The 17957-nt window shown below is 47.7% G+C and overlaps 1 protein-coding gene across 1 annotated transcript in view; it reads right to left on the reverse strand.

The window, feature by feature from the left end:
* Positions 1-7298: 7298 nt before the first annotated feature.
* The window catches only part of LOC115460098 (epsilon-sarcoglycan-like), a 59402-nt gene continuing 48743 nt past the window's right edge, over positions 7299-17957 (reverse strand). Inside the window, exon 7 of the mRNA XM_030189942.1 lies at positions 7299-7578. Coding sequence (XP_030045802.1) covers positions 7562-7578 — 17 coding nt within the window. The 3' untranslated portion in view covers positions 7299-7561. The remainder of the gene's footprint in view (positions 7579-17957) is intronic.

Consider the following 17957-nt stretch of genomic DNA (forward strand, 5'->3'; position numbering starts at 1 on the left):
ATGGGAAAGATTTACTGAATCTAAGTACCTGGCTATATCTATGGGCTGTTCTCCAATCTCCCTCTGATACAGCTCCTTATAATACTGAAGAAAACAGGATTAGATAGCTTGATCTGTATAACACCACTCTCCTCCCCTCACTTTTATCTTCTGAATATTTGCTTCTGCAAGCAGGGCCCGCAGGTAACAAGCCAGCATAGCACCTGACATTCCCAAACTCAAAAAACCGTTAAAGTTGAGTCCTATAAAAATTGACATCCGCCATTTGAATGTCATGCAGTTCCAACCGCACCTGATGCAATTCAGATAAGACCTGCGTGTCCTGCGTGCATTTATGTCTGGTTTCCAAATCTAACAATCACTGGTGCAAAAACGGGGAATGCTTGCCCCTCCGCTGTTTCTTCCGAGTCCCCCATTTAATGAGCGCGCCATGGAGAACCACTTTCAAAGAATCCCACAGATTCCATCGCTCACCTCCCCATTATTGTTTTCCTGACAAAGAGAGCCATAACCCTGCTCCCTGCCAGTATTTCTAGCTACTGGAGCTTCAGCCATAGTCCTGTTCTCTGCCTGTACTTCTCCGTTACTGGAGCTCCAGCCATAGCCCTGAACCCCTGTCTTGATTTCAACCCTGTCTGCTTTCTACCTAGTGTGGTATTTGTTTGAGGGTCCTAGTCTAATATTCTGCCTAGCCTCCCTTGGGTATTCTAGATCCCATGTGTTTCCTGTTGGTATCCAGTTCCTGCCCTGTCCTGAAAATCCTCCCGGCCACCTGCACCCAGGGGTTCAACTCCTCGGGAACGGCGGTCAAGCGCAGGTGAAGTCTAGCTGTTTCTGCTCTGCCTGTTCCAGCTGTTGCCTCTGCTGCAACTCCAGTCCGGGGTTCCAGTCCTGTTTTGCCTTGTCCCTGGTTTGGAGGTGATTTTGCCTGCCACTTCCGCTCCACAGCAGTGGTCCAAGGGCTCACAACCCAGTGCTTCCAAGAGAAGCCTAACACAGACTTACCAACCAGGAACACAAAAAGGTCAGCACGCACATTCTTGAATCTCCAGTACCCCAGCTGCAAAGGACTAAAATATAAATTAACATATGCATCCAGCTTCTCCTACATAAGCACGCAACTACTACTACTACTATTTAGCATTTCTATAGCGCTACAAGGCGTACGCAGCGCTGCACAAACATAGAAGAAAGACAGTCCCTGCTCAAAGAGCTTACAATCCAATAGACAAAAAATAAAGTAATCAAATCAATTAATGTGTACAGGAAGGAGGAGAGGAGGGTAGGTGGAGGCGAGTTGTTACAAGTGGTTACGAGTCAAAAGCAATGTTAAAGAGATGGGCTTTCAGTCTAGATTTAAAGGTGGCCAAGGATGGGGCAAGACGTAGGGGCTCAGGAAGTTTATTCCAGGCGTAGGGTGCAGCGAGACAGAAGGTACGAAGTCTGGAGTTGGCAGTAGTGGAGAAGGGAACAGATAAGAAGGATTTATCCATGGAGCGGAGTGCACGGGAAGGGGTGTAGGGAAGGACGAGTGTGGAGAGATACTGGGGAGCAGCAGAGTGAGTACATTTATAGGTTAGTAGAAGAAGTTTGAACAGGATGCGAAAACAGATAGGGAGCCAGTGAAGGGTCTTGAGGAGAGGGGTAGTATGAGTAAAGCGACCCTGGCAGAAGATGAGACGGGCAGCAGAGTTTTAAACCGACTGGAGAGGGGAGAGGTGACTAAGTGGGAGGCCAGCAAGAAGCAGATTGCAGTAGTCTAAACGAGAGGTGACAAGGGTGTGGATGAGGGTTTTGGTAGAGTGCTCGGAAAGAAAGGGGCGGATTTTACGGATGTTGTAAAGAAAGAAACGACAGGTCTTGGCAATCTGCTGGATATGAGCAGAGAAGGAGAGAGAAGAGTCAAAGATGACCCCAAGGTTTCGAGCTGAGGAGACAGGGAGAATGAGAGAGCCATCAACAGAAATAGAAAACAGGGGGAGCGGGGAGGTGGGTTTGGGGGGAAAATGAGAAGCTCGGTTTTGGTCATACAGTGGTGGAAATAAGTATTTGATCCCTTGCTGATTTTGTAAGTTTGCCCACTGACAAAGACATGAGCAGCCCATAATTGAAGGGTAGGTTATTGGTAACAGTGAGAGATAGCACATCACAAATTAAATCCGGAAAATCACATTGTGGAAAGTATATGAATTTATTTGCATTCTGCAGAGGGAAATAAGTATTTGATCCCCCACCAACCAGTAAGAGATCTGGCCCCTACAGACCAGGTAGATGCTCCAAATCAACTCGTTACCTGCATGACAGACAGCTGTCGGCAATGGTCACCTGTATGAAAGACACCTGTCCACAGACTCAGTGAATCAGTCAGACTCTAACCTCTACAAAATGGCCAAGAGCAAGGAGCTGTCTAAGGATGTCAGGGACAAGATCATACACCTGCACAAGGCTGGAATGGGCTACAAAACCATCAGTAAGATGTTGGGCGAGAAGGAGACAACTGTTGGTGCCATAGTAAGAAAATGGAAGAAGTACAAAATGACTGTCAATCGACAAAGATCTGGGGCTCCACGCAAAATCTCACCTCGTGGGGTATCCTTGATCATGAGGAAGGTTAGAAATCAGCCTACAACTACAAGGGGGGAACTTGTCAATGATCTCAAGGCAGCTGGGACCACTGTCACCACGAAAACCATTGGTAACACATTACGACATAACGGATTGCAATCCTGCAGTACCCGCAAGGTCCCCCTGCTCCGGAAGGCACATGTGACGGCCCGTCTGAAGTTTGCCAGTGAACACCTGGATGATGCCGAGAGTGATTGGGAGAAGGTGCTGTGGTCAGATGAGACAAAAATTGAGCTCTTTGGCATGAACTCAACTCGCCGTGTTTGGAGGAAGAGAAATGCTGCCTATGACCCAAAGAACACCGTCCCCACTGTCAAGCATGGAGGTGGAAATGTTATGTTTTGGGGGTGTTTCTCTGCTAAGGGCACAGGACTACTTCACCGCATCAATGGGAGAATGGATGGGGCCATGTACCGTACAATTCTGAGTGACAACCTCCTTCCCTCCGCCAGGGCCTTAAAAATGGGTCGTGGCTGGGTCTTCCAGCACGACAATGACCCAAAACATACAGCCAAGGCAACAAAGGAGTGGCTCAGGAAGAAGCACATTAGGGTCATGGAGTGGCCTAGCCAGTCACCAGACCTTAATCCCATTGAAAACTTATGGAGGGAGCTGAAGCTGCGAGTTGCCAAGCGACAGCCCAGAACTCTTAATGATTTAGAGATGATCTGCAAAGAGGAGTGGACCAAAATTCCTCCTGACATGTGTGCAAACCTCATCATCAACTACAGAAGACGTCTGACCGCTGTGCTTGCCAACAAGGGTTTTGCCACCAAGTATTAGGTCTTGTTTGCCAGAGGGATTAAATACTTATTTCCCTCTGCAGAATGCAAATAAATTCATATACTTTCCACAATGTGATTTTCCGGATTTAATTTGTGATGTGCTATCTCTCACTGTTACCAATAACCTACCCTTCAATTATGGGCTGCTCATGTCTTTGTCAGTGGGCAAACTTACAAAATCAGCAAGGGATCAAATACTTATTTCCACCACTGTATTTAATTTCAGGTGGCGTTGAGACATCCAGACAGCAATGTCAGACAAGCACGCTGAAACTTTGGTTTGGATGCAAGGTGAGATATCAGGGGTAGAAAGGTAGATTTGGGAGTCATCAGCATAGAGATGGTAGGAAAAGCCATGGGATGAGATTAATAAACCAAGGGAAGAAGTGTAGATAGAAAAGAGGAGGGGACCAAGAACAGAACCCTGAGGTACGCCGACAGGCAGAGGGATAGAAGTAGAAGAGGATCCACCAGAGTGAACACTAAAGGTGCGGAGGGAGAGGTAGGAAGAGAACCAGGAAAGGACAGAGCCCTGGAATCCAAGTGAGGACAGGGTATCGAGAAGTATGCTGTGATCGACAGTGTCAAAAGCAGCGGAAAGATCAAGAAGAATGAGGATGGAATATTGACCTCTGGATTTAGCCAGTAATAGGTCATTGGAGAATTTAGTAAGCGCAGTTTCGGTTGAGTGGAGAGGGCGAAAACCAGATTGTAGTGGGTCAAGAATAGCATGTGAGGAGAGAAAATCAAGGCAGCGGTGGTGAACAGCACGCTCCAGTAATTTGGAGAGAAAAGGAAGGAGGGAGATGGGTCGGTAATTAGAGGGACAAGTAGGGTCGAGTGAAGGCTTCTTAAGGAAAGGTGTGACCACAGCATGTTTAAAGGCAGCAGGGACAGTCGCAGTGGAAAGTGAGAGGTTGAGAATGTGACAGATAAAAGGAATAAGAGCAGGAGAGATGGCATTAAGAAGGTGGGTGGGAATGGGATCAGAGGAACAGGTGGTACATTTTGAGGAAGAAAGGAGAAGTGTAGTTTCCTCAATAGTAAGTTCAGGAAAGGAGGAAAGGGAATGAGGGGAAGGAGAGAGGGGAACGGACTAGTGGAGGGAGAGGTGGTGAGGTAGAGAAAGCAAGGTTTATCTTTTGAACCTTGTTGTGAAAGAATTCAGCAAGGGTCTGAGGAGATAATGAAGGGGGAGTTGGGGGAGGGGGCACCTTGAGGAGAGAGTTCAATGTGGTGAAGAGAAGTCGAGGATTAGAGCCAAGAGAGTTGGTCAGTTGGATGTAATAGTCCTGTTTGGCACGTAAAAGAGCAGATTGGAAGGAGGTCAGCATGAACTTAAAGTGTAAGAAATCAGCAAGGGCCCGAGATTTCCACCAGAGGCGTTCGGCGGAGCGGGTACAGGAACGTAGGTAGCGGATATTAGAAGTCAGCCAAGGTTGGGGTTTTGTACGCCTTACAGGGCGGGTCATCAAAGGTGCAAGAGCGTCTAAGGCAGAGGATAGAGTATTGTTGTAAGAAGAAACAGCCTCGTTGACAGACGTGGATGGTGCCACAGTAGAGAGGAGGTTTGAAACATGGGAGGATAGAGATGAAGGGTCAATATCGTGAAGATTCCTAGATAAATTAGATAAGATAGGACGGGACTGGGAGGGGGGAGATTTAAGTGTGAAAGTTATAAGATGGTGATCAGAGGAGGAAAGATCAGAGGCAAGAAAACTAGAAGGTGAACAGTTGGAGGAGAAGATGAGATCAAGACAGTGACCATTTTGATGAGTGGGGGAGGTGGTGCATAGTTGGAGATTAAAGGAGGACGTTAAAGCGAGTAACTTGGAAATATAAGAGTTGGAAGGATCATTAGCAGGAATATTAAAGTCACCAAGGATGAGAGAGGGGGAGGAAGGATCATGGAAGAAGGCAAGCCAGGCATCAAAGTCACTGAGAGAGGATGAAAGGGACTTATCAGGGGGACGATAAATGACCGCTATTCGAAGAGGCTGAGGAGAGAAAAGGCGGATAGAGTGGACTTCAAAGGAAGAAAAACAGTGAGATTGAGGTGGAAGAAGGGGTTGAAATCTGGAGGAGGGAGAGAGAAGTACTCCAACACCGCCCCCACGGCCAGCAGGGCGAGGAGTATGTGAAAATAGATAACCGCCATGGCACAGGGCTGCGACTGAAGCAGAGTCATCAGGGCAGAGCCAGGTTTCTGTTATGGCGAGCAGATGGAGGTGACGTGAGATAAAGAGGTCCTGGATATAGGGGAGTTTGTTACAGATAGAGCGGGCATTCCATAGGGCGCAAGAGAAGGGCAGAGAAGAGGAGGGGAGTAGAGGAATAGAGATGAGGTTAAAGAGGTCACGGTGAGATCTGTAGAGTTTGGATAATAGTTGGTGAGGAGGGCCAGGATTGGGATTGATGTCACCAGCTGAGAGTAAGAGAAGGAGTAAAAGAGAGCGGAGGAGAGTAGGAGAGGTGTGGCCACTAAGGCGTCGAAGGCGAGAGGTATTTAGGTGGAATGGGGAAGGCAAAATGGAGGGAAGAAAGAGACGGAGATTAAAAGCCAAGAGGGAGGAAGAGGGTAGGAGAGAAGGTGAGGTGATGAAGTCAATGGATGGCAAGTGAGTTCCTGTAGCGGAGAGAGGTAGGGGGTGAAGGAAAAGATTAGGAAGGGACAGAGCTAAGAAGAGAATGTGAATAGGGGCCATGAACGATTAAGGTACTTTAGCAACTGGAAAAAGATTAGATACAAAGAGAAAAATGCCCCGGCACGCAGCACCTAGAGGCCCTGAGTGGATCGGAGTGGACCTGGGTGTCACCCCAGAGAAGGCTGTAAGGATATGCAGATGAGCTGCAAGTCCTCCACAGCACCTGAAAGGCAGCTAGTGGTAGAGCTGGGCACCTCTCAGCTGAGGAAAGGCTTACCAGGGGTTAGGCTGAAGCCAGCATTCCTCCCCCTGAGGGTCGCCTGATCCTAGCCAAAAAGCACCTGGAAACTCTGTGCACTTGGAGCGAAGGCCCTGGGAAGATCGGGGTGGAACTGGAGTCACCCCGGATACAGCTGTGAGGAAATGCAGAAGGGCTGCAAGTCCTCCACAGCACCTGGTGGGAGCGCTGGGCACCTAGAGCGGAGGCCCTGAGTGGATCGGAGTGGACCTGGGTGTCACCCCGGAGAAGGCTGTAAGGATATGCAGATGAGCTGCAAGTCCTCCATAGCACCTGAAAGGCAGCCGGTGGTAGAGCTGGGCACCTCTCAGCTGAGGAAAGGCTTACCAGGGGTTAGGCCGAAGCCAGCATTCCTCCCCCTGAGGGTCGCAACTATGGAATGCACTACCAAACGCCATAAAAACAATGCACGACCTAACTTCCAAAAATCACTAAAAATCAACCTGTTCAATAAGGCATACCACAATAATCTACCCTAAACACCAGACAACGAAACATACCAGAAATGGACAAAACAGAACTCTCTATACTTGACTACTTCAGTTACTTTGTCACTAATGAATTTTAATGCAATACCACTCTATTTCTCATTCCGAACATGAATTCTCTACACTTATCTTACTCTGTCACTTATGAACTTTAATGCAATACCTCTTTGTATTTCTCATTCCGGAAATGGCGATCACCATTACGGAATAATGTAAGCCACATTGAACCTGCAAATAGGTGGGAAAATGTGGGATACAAATGCAACAAATAAATAAATACTATCTGATCAGGAAACAGGTTGAAGAAAATGCATATAACTCTTTATAAGATGTGTTATGGCATGAGAAGGCTCTCATTCAGTATTCCAATACACAGAAGATTCTATAAGATCTATGAGCACATATTTAATTGTTTAATAAGATATTTATTCTGAAAGACCACAATATAATAAATGTATAAAGTTAACCAGGAAGGTATTTTATTATTAATTTTGTTTATAAATGGTATATGTTCAAAATACAAAAAAATGCAGCACACTAGTGTATTAGAAATTGTAGACTGTGTTTGGCAGTGAAATAGTTAATGCTGCAATACTGGCATGCACATTATATACTGTGCTGTTAAAAAAAAACAAACCCCAAAAAACCCCATGCATTAGTTTGTTAAATAAGACCACATCATTTAATTACAAATTCATTGCTTCTGTCAATTTTCTTTCTTCAGGGATACCATTTACCTGTGAACAAGTACAAATTTGACATTTACTTTACTGTAGATTCATAGTATATACATAGGTGTAGAAACAACTCATTCACAAAAGCATGCTTACGCTTCAGCATTAGCAGCAGCAGTGCTATAGAAGAGGCATCTTTAACTGGCCCTCTTACTAGGGACCAGGAAGGGTCATGGAGCAATTAGACTGAGCTGGGAAACCTGGAGATTTTAGTTTGATTCTGCTTTCCATCTTTCACTATGTTATACAATTTTAATGATAATACAAGGCAAAATCTAGTTTTATTAAATGTAAAAGTAAGTACCATAAATTCTCATTCTTGTGTCATTCTATTGTGTTGATTTGTAAACCATTTTGGAAATGTTTCTTTTCATTGGGAAGGCACTCTAGCAATATTGCTAAACAAACAAGTGGGAAAAGCATACATAGCAAGGCTCATGGAATTCTTTTCAACCTCTCTCCATGTAAGTGCATAGGTGTGTATGTCAGGGAGGGGGTACAGATTTGGGTGTTGGTATATATTGTCTGCTTTCTGTATGTCTGTGATCAAGAGGACATGAGAGAGGAAGGCAGGGTGAAAGGTGAAATTCCTTTAATCACAATGTTACAGTGAAGTACTGTTTCTATGCTGCAGCTGTTGGAGCTGCTTCTCTTATAGAAAAGTACTGTGACATTTTTTGGAGAGTGTTAATTTATCTCCCGCCTGATGTAGAAATTCACTTCCATTGCACAAAAACTTCCTTCAGATCACCTCCTCCTTTTCTGTGGCTAGAACTGCCTTCTAGTCCTCTGCCGCCACTGTCTTCTCATTGGCTGGATCCTACCTACAGCCTCTGCTACTAGTTACAATGGAAGCAGGCAGGGAAGGCTCACTCAAGGATGGGAGAGGCAGGGGGCAGAGGGAACTAGAGAACTGTAGCTTTAGAGGTTTTAAACTCAGAAAAAAATGTCCAGATTCAAAGTATGTGCCAAGTTAGCCAATGGCTTACGCCAGGGGTTCCCACACCTGGTCCTGGAGGCACCCCAGCCAGTCAGGTTTTCAGGATATCTACAATGAATATCCAAGAGAGATTTGCATATACTAGTTCCACTGCATACATAGTAACATAGTAGATGACGGCAGAAAAAGACCTGCACGGTCCATCCAGTCTGCCCAACAAGATAACTCATATGTGCTACTTTTTGTGTATGCCCTACTTTGATTTGTACCTGTGCTCTTCAGGGCACAGACCGTATAGGTCTGCCCAGCACAATCCCTGCCTCCGAACCACCGGCTCTGGCACAGACCATATAAGTCTGTCTCGTGACTATTCATTGTGGATATCCTGAAAACCCAACTGGCTGAAATGCCTCCAGGATCAGGTTTGGGAACCACTGGCTTAATCTTTATGTTCCATACTGTTCGTGATGGGTATGTGTTATTTGTAGGAGAGGTAGGTGGGGTTGGGGGCACTTGTGGGGCAGCAAATTTAAGGGGGAAGGGGTAGTTTGGGGAACTAGTTTTGGGGTGAGGCAATTGTGGAACAGTGGGTTAGTTTATAGGGAATCATATTGTGGGGGAGGGGCAGCTGTGGTAGTTTCAAGTCGGGCAGTACAGTGGTGTAGCCAGACCTGACTAGGCATATAGGTGTGAGTAAATAATGACACTGAGTGCACTTGATGGATTTCTAGTAAACAGTCTGTCCTGCATCAACATAAACCCCATACACACTTATGGAAATACTGACATTTTTAAATATAGTTGCATTATCCCATAACTTAAACTTTGCCATTATAGTAGACTTGTGTCTGGTCAACATCTCAACACACATCATAGTATCCTGCAATACAAATTACCACAGTGGCACACACATATGCTTCAACTTTGCTTTATAACGAACAGGGGCAGACTGACAGTGGTCGGGGCCCCCTCTTTGGCCACTGCTCACCACCCCACCGCTGTCCCCCTCCCGCACACTACAGCCTCCCCCTCCCACACACTAAAGATCCCTGAGACAAAGTGGGCCCTCCCCAGTCCTATATTGAAGGGCCTTGGTAGTCTAGTGGCTTCTTCAGGGGTAAGAAAGAGCCCCACTCTTTCCTGCCCTCTATTGCTACTGTGCCTGGCACCACTGTGTTTTCAAAATGGATGCCGAGACATCCCACAGTAGAGTTTCTGGTCTCGGCAGTCTCACAAGACTGCCCCAGGAAGTCTCGGCAGCCATTTTTAAAACACATTGGCGCCGCTAAGCAGAGTAGCAGCAGCGGGGAAGAAAGAGTGGGATTCTTTCCTGCCCCCACAGAGGCCACTAGACCACCAGGGCCCTTCAAGGTAGGACCTGAGAGGGCCCGCCGAGGCTGGGAGAGCCTCGGAGACCCCGGACACTGCCCTGTTGCCCAAATGGTCTGTCCGTCCCGATAACAAATATAAATTTTTTATAAAGCTCTTAATAAAACAGGTAAACCTTTGAAGTGGCAGTTTAATTATGTAGCCTGAAAAATCTAATATAAAAAAATACTCACCCCTGACACTGCACACTGGAACATCATGCAGTTAACTTAAACATATGTTTATTTTGCATCTAAAGAAACCCCTACAGCCCCTCCTCTAAGAATGATACAACAAAATTAAAAAAAAAAAAAAAGGTTCAAAGAAAGGCGACCAACATGATTAAGGAGAAGGAACTCTTCTCATATGAGGAAGACTTAAGAAGTTAGGTCTCTTCAGCTTGGAAAAGAGATGGCTGAGGGGGGATATGATTGAGGTCTACAAAAGTGGTGTAGAATGGGTAAACGTGAATTATTTATTTCAAAAAAGTACAATGAAGTTACATGGTAATACTTTTACAATTAATAGAATAAAATATTTTTTCACTCAATGAATCATTAAGCTCTGGAACCCATTGCTGGAGGATGTGGATTTTAAAAAGCTTTTGACAAGTTCCTTAAGGAAAGTTCCATAAACTGCTATTAAAGTGGACATGGGGAAAGCCACTACTTATCTTTGGGGTTGACAGCATGGAATCTTGTTACTCGGGATTCTGCCATTGCTGGAAGCAGGATATTGGGTAGACTGGACAATTGGTCTGCCCAACTATGGCTTTTCTTATCTCTATATAATAAAAGGCACCTCCAACGTTCCATGAAGCCTTAAGCCGGAAACTTGAGGCGCCAGAGATATCCGGTACGGTTTGGCCAGGAGTGTCTGGCCCGCCCTCGCGTCATAACGTCATGACGTCAAGGGCGGCGCAATGACACTCGGCCAAACGCCATCTCCCCCTGATCCTCGGCGGCCATTTTCCAACTCTGCAGGACTCCCATCGCCCCGCACAAACTGGGAGACACGGAGGAAGCGATGCAGGCAGGCAGCCTGAATGTCGGACAGACGCAGGGAGCCACCCTGCCTGCCTGAACGTGCCAGGAAGGGAGCCACCTTCAACGTCACAGTCCGGAGGGAGGGTCACGACCCTGAAAGGCGCAGGAAGGGGGCACTCGAACCTGAAGCTGCGAGGGGGGGAGGGGGGAAAACGCAGGGCGACGGAGGGACCACCATCCTGAAAGGCCAAGGGAGGGGGGCCAACACCCTGAAGCTGGGATTCCCTCTCACACACACTCCACACACACTCACTCTGTCACACACACACTCACACATTCACTCGCTCTCTCTCACACACACTCTCTCAAACATACACACTACGATGCAGAAAAACGCTGCCAGACGGAGGGCCCACGATCCTGGAGGCCGGGGGGGGGGGGGGGGGCCACGACCCTGAGGCTGGGAGGGTGGAGGGGGACGAGAAGGAAATGGGAAAAGGAAACAAGGGGGGAGCGGGAAGGACGCCAACACACGGAGGGGGGACCCCTGCGGCACACTCTCTTTCTCGAACACACAGTCTCTCACACACACACACACACTCGCACATTCACTCTGTCTCTCACACACTCACTCTCAAACATACACACTTTGATGAAAACCTTGCTAGCGCCCGTTTCATTGCTCTCAGAAACGGGCCTTTTTTTTACTAGTGTTCTTATATAAAGCAGAACTTGGGCATTTCCCCAGGAACTCACCATACAAAAAGAAAAATTCTGATTTTGGTGACAAATCAATAAAATATAGGCCCTCTCCAGTTCCAAGCTTATTATGAAGTACATGTAATACAAAATCTATACAAATTATGCAGGACTTAACTAAGTTACAGAAGTAATACAACAAGGACTCTACCTAGGAACACTCAACACAAAATATTGCCATGGGACCTAGAACATCAATATGCCTGTTGGGAAACTGAACAAGCTGAAATATTACAGATGCTTAAATAGAAACTCCATGCATTGCCTGGCCTAAGGCACAAATATTGAACACCAATTGACCCTTGCCATGTACAGAATAAGTGATCACAACCTTAAAATATGAATATGTAGACAAAAAATAAATATAAGCCCCAAGAAGCCACACAGTGCAACACTAGAGAAATAGAAGCACCCTCAATTCTGCAAAATATAAAGAAATCAGTGTAAATTTCTTGTAAAACTGACATTTTGTCCAGGCATTTTATTTGTATAAATGGCTGGTCGAACTCTGTTTTCCACTTTCTTTGGGTTATTCTTCTCCTAAATTCTTTATCACGTTGGCCTTTCCATCGCTCTCCTCTTGTCTTCTTCCTTTCTTTCTCTACATTTGTCTGGAACTGATCTTTCTTTTTATGTTTTTTTCCCACTTTTATCTTCCCTGTGTTTATATCAGCCCATTTGATTTTACGCGCATTCTCTCTTTCTTTCACCCTACATAAGTATTGCCATACTGGGACAGATCAAAGGTCCATCAAGCCCAGCATCCTGTTTCCAACAGTGGCCAATCCAGGACACAAATACCTGGCAAGATCCACAAAAAATCTACAAAATATTTTATGCTGCTTATCCCAGAAATACTGGATTTTTTCCCCGACTCCAATTTAATAATGGTCTATGGACTTTTCCTTTAAGAAGCTGTCCAAACCTTTTTTTAAACTCTGCTAAGCTAACCGCCTTTACCACATTTTCTGGCAACGAATTCCAGAGTTGAATTACACGTTGAGTGAAGAAAATGAAGATGCATACCTGTAGCAGGTATTCGAGGACAGCAGGCTGGACATCATGAGGCATGGACATCATGGCGCATGGGTCGTCGTCTGCGACGGCCCAGGAGACCGGAAGTCAAACAAAAAAATGTTCAAAAGTTCTAGAAGCGGTGTGGCGCGCACGGGGACAACGCACCATGCATGCGTGAGTGACTTCACGCCCGCGACACCCGTGCGCTTCCCTCAGTTATATGAAAAGCAAACTAGAAGAACAACAACTCCAGAGAGGAGGAGGGTGGGTTGTGATGATGTCCAGCCTGCTGTCCTTGGAGAATACCTGCTACAGATATGCATCTTCATTTTCTCCAAGGACAAGCAGGCTGGACATCATCACGCATGGGGTATCCCTAGCACCCAGGCTCACTCAAAACAATGAACATGGGTCAATTGGGCCTCGCAATGGCGAGGACATAACTGAGATTGACCTGAAAATAAACACAACTAAGTGAGAGTGCAGCCTGGAACAGAATAGCAAAGGGCCTAGGAGGGTGGAGTTGGATTCTAAACCCCAAACAGAGTCTGCAGCACTGACTGCCCAAACCGACTGTCGCGTCGGGAATCCTGCTGAAGGCAGTAGTGAGATGTGAATGTGTGGACTGATGACCACGTTGCAGCCTTGCAAATCTCTTCAATGGAGGCTGACTTTAAGTGAGCCACTGACTCAGCAATGGCTCTAACATTGTGAGCCATGACATGGCCCTCTAAAGTCAGCCCAGCTTGGCATAAGTGAAGGAAATGCAATCTGTTAGCCAATTGGAGATGGTGCGTTTTCCAATGGCAACTCCCATCCTGTTGGGATTAAAAGAAACGAACAGCTGGGCAGACTGTCAATAGGGGTTTTTTTTCCGCTCCACGTAAAAGGCCAATGGTCTCTTACAGTCCAAGGTGTGCAACTTGTCTTCACCAGGGTGGGTGTGTGGACGGGGAAAAAATGTTGGCAAGACAATTGACTGGTTCAGATGGAACTCCGACACCACCTTCGGCAAGAACTTAGGATGAGTGCGGCGGACTACTCTGTTATGATGAAATTTAATATAAGGAGCATGGAGTACCAGGGCTTGAAGCTCACTGACTCTACGAGCTGAAGTAACAGCCACCAAGAAAATGACCTTCCAGGTCAAGTACTTCAGATGGCAGGAATTCAGTAGCTCAAAAGGAGGTTTCATCAGCTAGGTGAGAACGACATTGAGATCCCATGACACCGGTGGAGGTTTGACAGGGGGCTTTGACAAAAGCAAACATCTCATGAAGCGAACAACTAAAGGCTGTCCAGAGATAGGCTGACCTTTTACACGTTGATGGTAAGCACTGATTGCACTAAGATGAACTCTTACTAAGTTAGTCTTAAGACCAGACTCTGATAAGTGTAGAAGGTATTCAAGCAGGGTCCGTGTAGGTCAAGAAAAAGGATCTAGGGCCTTGCTAAATAGTAGTAGTAGTGCTGTCACACCAGACGGCAAACCTCCTCCATTTAAAAGAATAACTCTTTTTTTTGTGGAATCTTTCCTGGAAGCAAGCAGGACTCGGGAGACAGCCTCTGAAAGGCCTAAAGAGGCAACTTCTAGGTTCTCAACATCCAGGCCGTGAGAGCCAGAGACTGGAGGTTGGGAAGTAGAAGCGGCCCCTCGTTCTGGGTAATGAGGGTCGGAAAACAGTCCAATCTTCACTGTTCTTCGGAGGACAAGTCCAGAAGAAGAGGAAACCAGATCTGACGGGGCAAAAAGGTGCTATCAGAATCATGGTTCCGCGGTCTTGCCTGAGTTTCAGCAGAGTCTTCCCTACTAAAGGTATGGGAGGATACACATATAGAAGGCCTGTCCCCCCCCCAATGTAGGAGAAAGGCATCTGACGCTAGTCTGTCATGGGCCTGAAGCCTGGAACAGAATTGAGGAACCTTGTGATTGGTCTGAGTGGCAAAAAGATCCACCGAGGGGGTGCCCCACGCTCGGAAGATCTTGCGGACAACGTCCATGTTCAGTGACCACTCGTGAGACTGCATTATCCTGCTCAACCTGTCGGCCAGACTGTTGTTTATGCCTGCCAGATAAGTGGCTTGGAGAAACATGCCGTGACGGCGAGCCCACAGCCACATCTGGATGGCTTCCTGACACAGAGGGCGAGATCCGGTGCCCCTCTGCTTGTTGGTGTAGTACATTGCAACCTGATTGTCTGTCTGAATTAGGATAATTTGATTGGACTGCCGGTCTCTGAAAGCCTTTAGAGCATTCCAGATTGCTCGTAATTCCAGGAGGTTGATCTGAAGACCTGTTTCCTGAAAAGACCAAACTCCTTGAGTACGAAGTCCATCTACATGAGCTCCCCACCCCAGGAGGGATGCATCCGTCGTCAGCACTTTTTGTGGCTGAGGAATTTGGAATGGATGTCCCAAGGTCAGATTGGAGCGAATGGTCCACCACTGTAGGGAATTGCAAAAATCGGTGGAAAAACGGATGACATCCTCTAGATCCCCTGTAGCCTGACACCACGCGGAACCTAGGGTCCATTGAGCTGATCTCTTATGTAGACATTCCATGGGAGTCACATGAACTGTGGAGGCCATGTGGCCCAGAAGCCTCAACATCTGCCGAGCTGTGATCTGTTGAGATGTTCGCGCTGAGGACACTAAGGCCAGAAGATTGTCTGCCCTTGCCTGGGGGAGATAAGCTCGAGACATCCGTGTGTTCAACAGAGCTCCTATGAATTCCAACTTCTGTACTGGACTCAGTTGGGACTTTGGATAATTTATGACAAACCCCAGCAGCTCGAGCAGTTGAATAGTAATCTGCATGGATCGTAGAACTCCTGCCTCCGAGGTGTTCTTCACCAGCCAATCATCGAGATAAGGGAACACATGCACTCCCAGTCTACGTAGCGATGCTGCGACAACTGCCAAGCACTTTGTAAAGACCCTGGGCGCAGATGCTAGACCGAAGGGTAGTACACAGTACTGAAAGTACTGATTTCCCTAGTGGAGGAGGTAGTAGCAGAAGGCGTCCGACGAGAGAGAGAATCCATTGCATCATGATGCTTCTTGAGGGTATCGACCATATCCTCAACCTTCTCTCCAAAAAGATTATCCCCCCGGGAAGGAACATCCGATATTCGCTGCTGGGTCTTCTGATCCAGGTCCGAGACATGCAGCCATGAGAGTCTGCGCATCACGATACCCTGAGCAGCTACTCGGGATGCGGCATCAAAAGAGTTGTAAGCCCCCCTGGCCAGGAATTTGCGATACGCCTTCTGCTGCCTGACCACCTGGTGAAAAGGTTCAGCAAACTCCGGAGGGAGAGCTTCAACTAAACTGGACAGTTGCCTCACCGAGTTCCGTAAGTGAATGCTCGTGTACAGCTGGTATGTTTGGATCTTTGCGGCGAGCATTCCAGCCTGATACATATGCCTTCCAAAAGAATCCAAGGTCCTAGACTCTCTGCCAGGGGGCGCTGAGGCATAGTCTCTAGTACTCTTGGCTCTTCTGAGAGCAGAGTCCACCACCATAGAATCGTGAGGAAGTTGGGCCTTCACCATCACAGGCTCACCATGGACTCTGTACTGGGACTCAGACTTCTTGTTGACAACTGAATTAGAGAGAGGGCAAGACCAATTCCGCAACATCGCTTCCCTGAGCGTATTGTGCAGGGGGGCCGTTGCAACCTCTGCAGGTGGAGAAGGATAATCCAGGACCTCGAGCATCTCAGCCCTGGGCTCGTCCACAACCTCCATGGGAAATGGAATGTCCTTAGACATTTCCCGCACAAAAGATGAAAAAGTAAGACACTCAGGTAGAGACTGTCTGACTTCAATAGGTGGAGTAGGATCAGAAGGAAGCCCACAGGAGTCTTCCTCCGAAAAATAACTGGGGTCTTCCTCTTCTCCTCTTCGGTATCGGACAGAAGCTCTCGAAGAGCAGCCCGAACCCGAGCCTGTCTCGACTTCGAGGATCGACATCCTCGTGGGGGATGTCGAGAAGTCGATCCCTGCTTGGACTCCAGCGAAGCTTCCTCCACCAACGTCGAGGGAGAGTCGACCCGGGTGGCAACCGGCTCTGGTACCGCAAGCGGTACCGAGGGCGGGGACCTCCTCACAGGAGTTGGACCAGACGTCGTCTCAGCAGTAGGCACAGGAGGCGCAAGCACCTCCGGTACCGAGGCAGATGGACGAAGCAGTCCTTCCAGAATTCCTGGAAGAATGGCCAGGAGACGCTCATCGAGAGCTGCCATCGGAAAAGACTGTGGGGCCGGTGCAGGAGTCGGTACCTGAATCTGAGGGGGCTCGAGAGCCGGTACCAGGCTGCCGGACGACCGATGCATCGGCACCTCCTGAATGGAGGGTGAGCGGTCCTCCCGGCGCCGATGCTTCTCGGGTGCCGACTCCCTCGGCTCCCCGGAGCTCTCGGTACAGTGTCTGGAAGGAGATCGATGAAGATGCTTCTTAGCCTTCGCCCGACGCCCATCATCAACACTCCTCGGTACCGATGAGGAGGACATGGAATCCTCACGCCTCCTCGGGGCCGGGTCTGACTCAGGTCGGTCCCGGGGAGCCTGCATAGCAGTAAGCCTCGAGATGGGTGGAGTCCCACTCGATGCCTTGCTGCTCCCAGCTCGAAGTGGTCTCTCGGCAGCCATTACCTGGACTCTCGGTGCTGCTTCCCTCGACATCGACGCCACCGACCTCGGTACCAATTCCGATGCCGACGTCAAAGGTCCGGACTGATCCGAAAAAAGTCTCTCGCGTTGAGCCTCTCGAGCCACCTGGGTCCTTTTCTTCATTAATTTACACAGCTTGCAAGTAGCTGGAAGATGATCGGCCACGAGGCACTGGTGACATCATACGTGAGGGTCGGTAGACGAGATGGTCCGGTTGCAGCGAGTACTGCGCTTGAAGCCGCTGGGAGTCCTCGTTGACATGGGCGGGAAAATAGCGTCCGCGAAATCAAATGGCTCGATGGTGCCACTTAAAAAGGCACAAAAGAGGGAAAAAAGACGCGGCCTAAAGGCGGCCGCAATGAAAAAGAAAGGAAACTTTTAAAAAATGAGAAAAAAATCTAAAAATAAAGGGAAAAAACAACTTTTAAAAAAAAATTTGAAGTAACTATTAGAAAAAGAATAGAAAAAAGGACGCGATACACGCGAAAAAATGATCTGGGCAAAAGCGACGAGCAGCAGTGAAAAAACACCACCCCTTCGCAGTCGCAGAGAAAAAAACTGAGGGAAGCGCACGGGCGTCGCGGGTGGGAAGTCACTCACACATGCGCGGTGCGTTGTCCCCGTGCACGCCACGCCGCTT

Source organism: Microcaecilia unicolor, chromosome 1 (genome assembly GCF_901765095.1).
Source record: "Microcaecilia unicolor chromosome 1, aMicUni1.1, whole genome shotgun sequence".
In the NCBI taxonomy this organism is placed as follows: domain Eukaryota; kingdom Metazoa; phylum Chordata; class Amphibia; order Gymnophiona; family Siphonopidae; genus Microcaecilia; species Microcaecilia unicolor.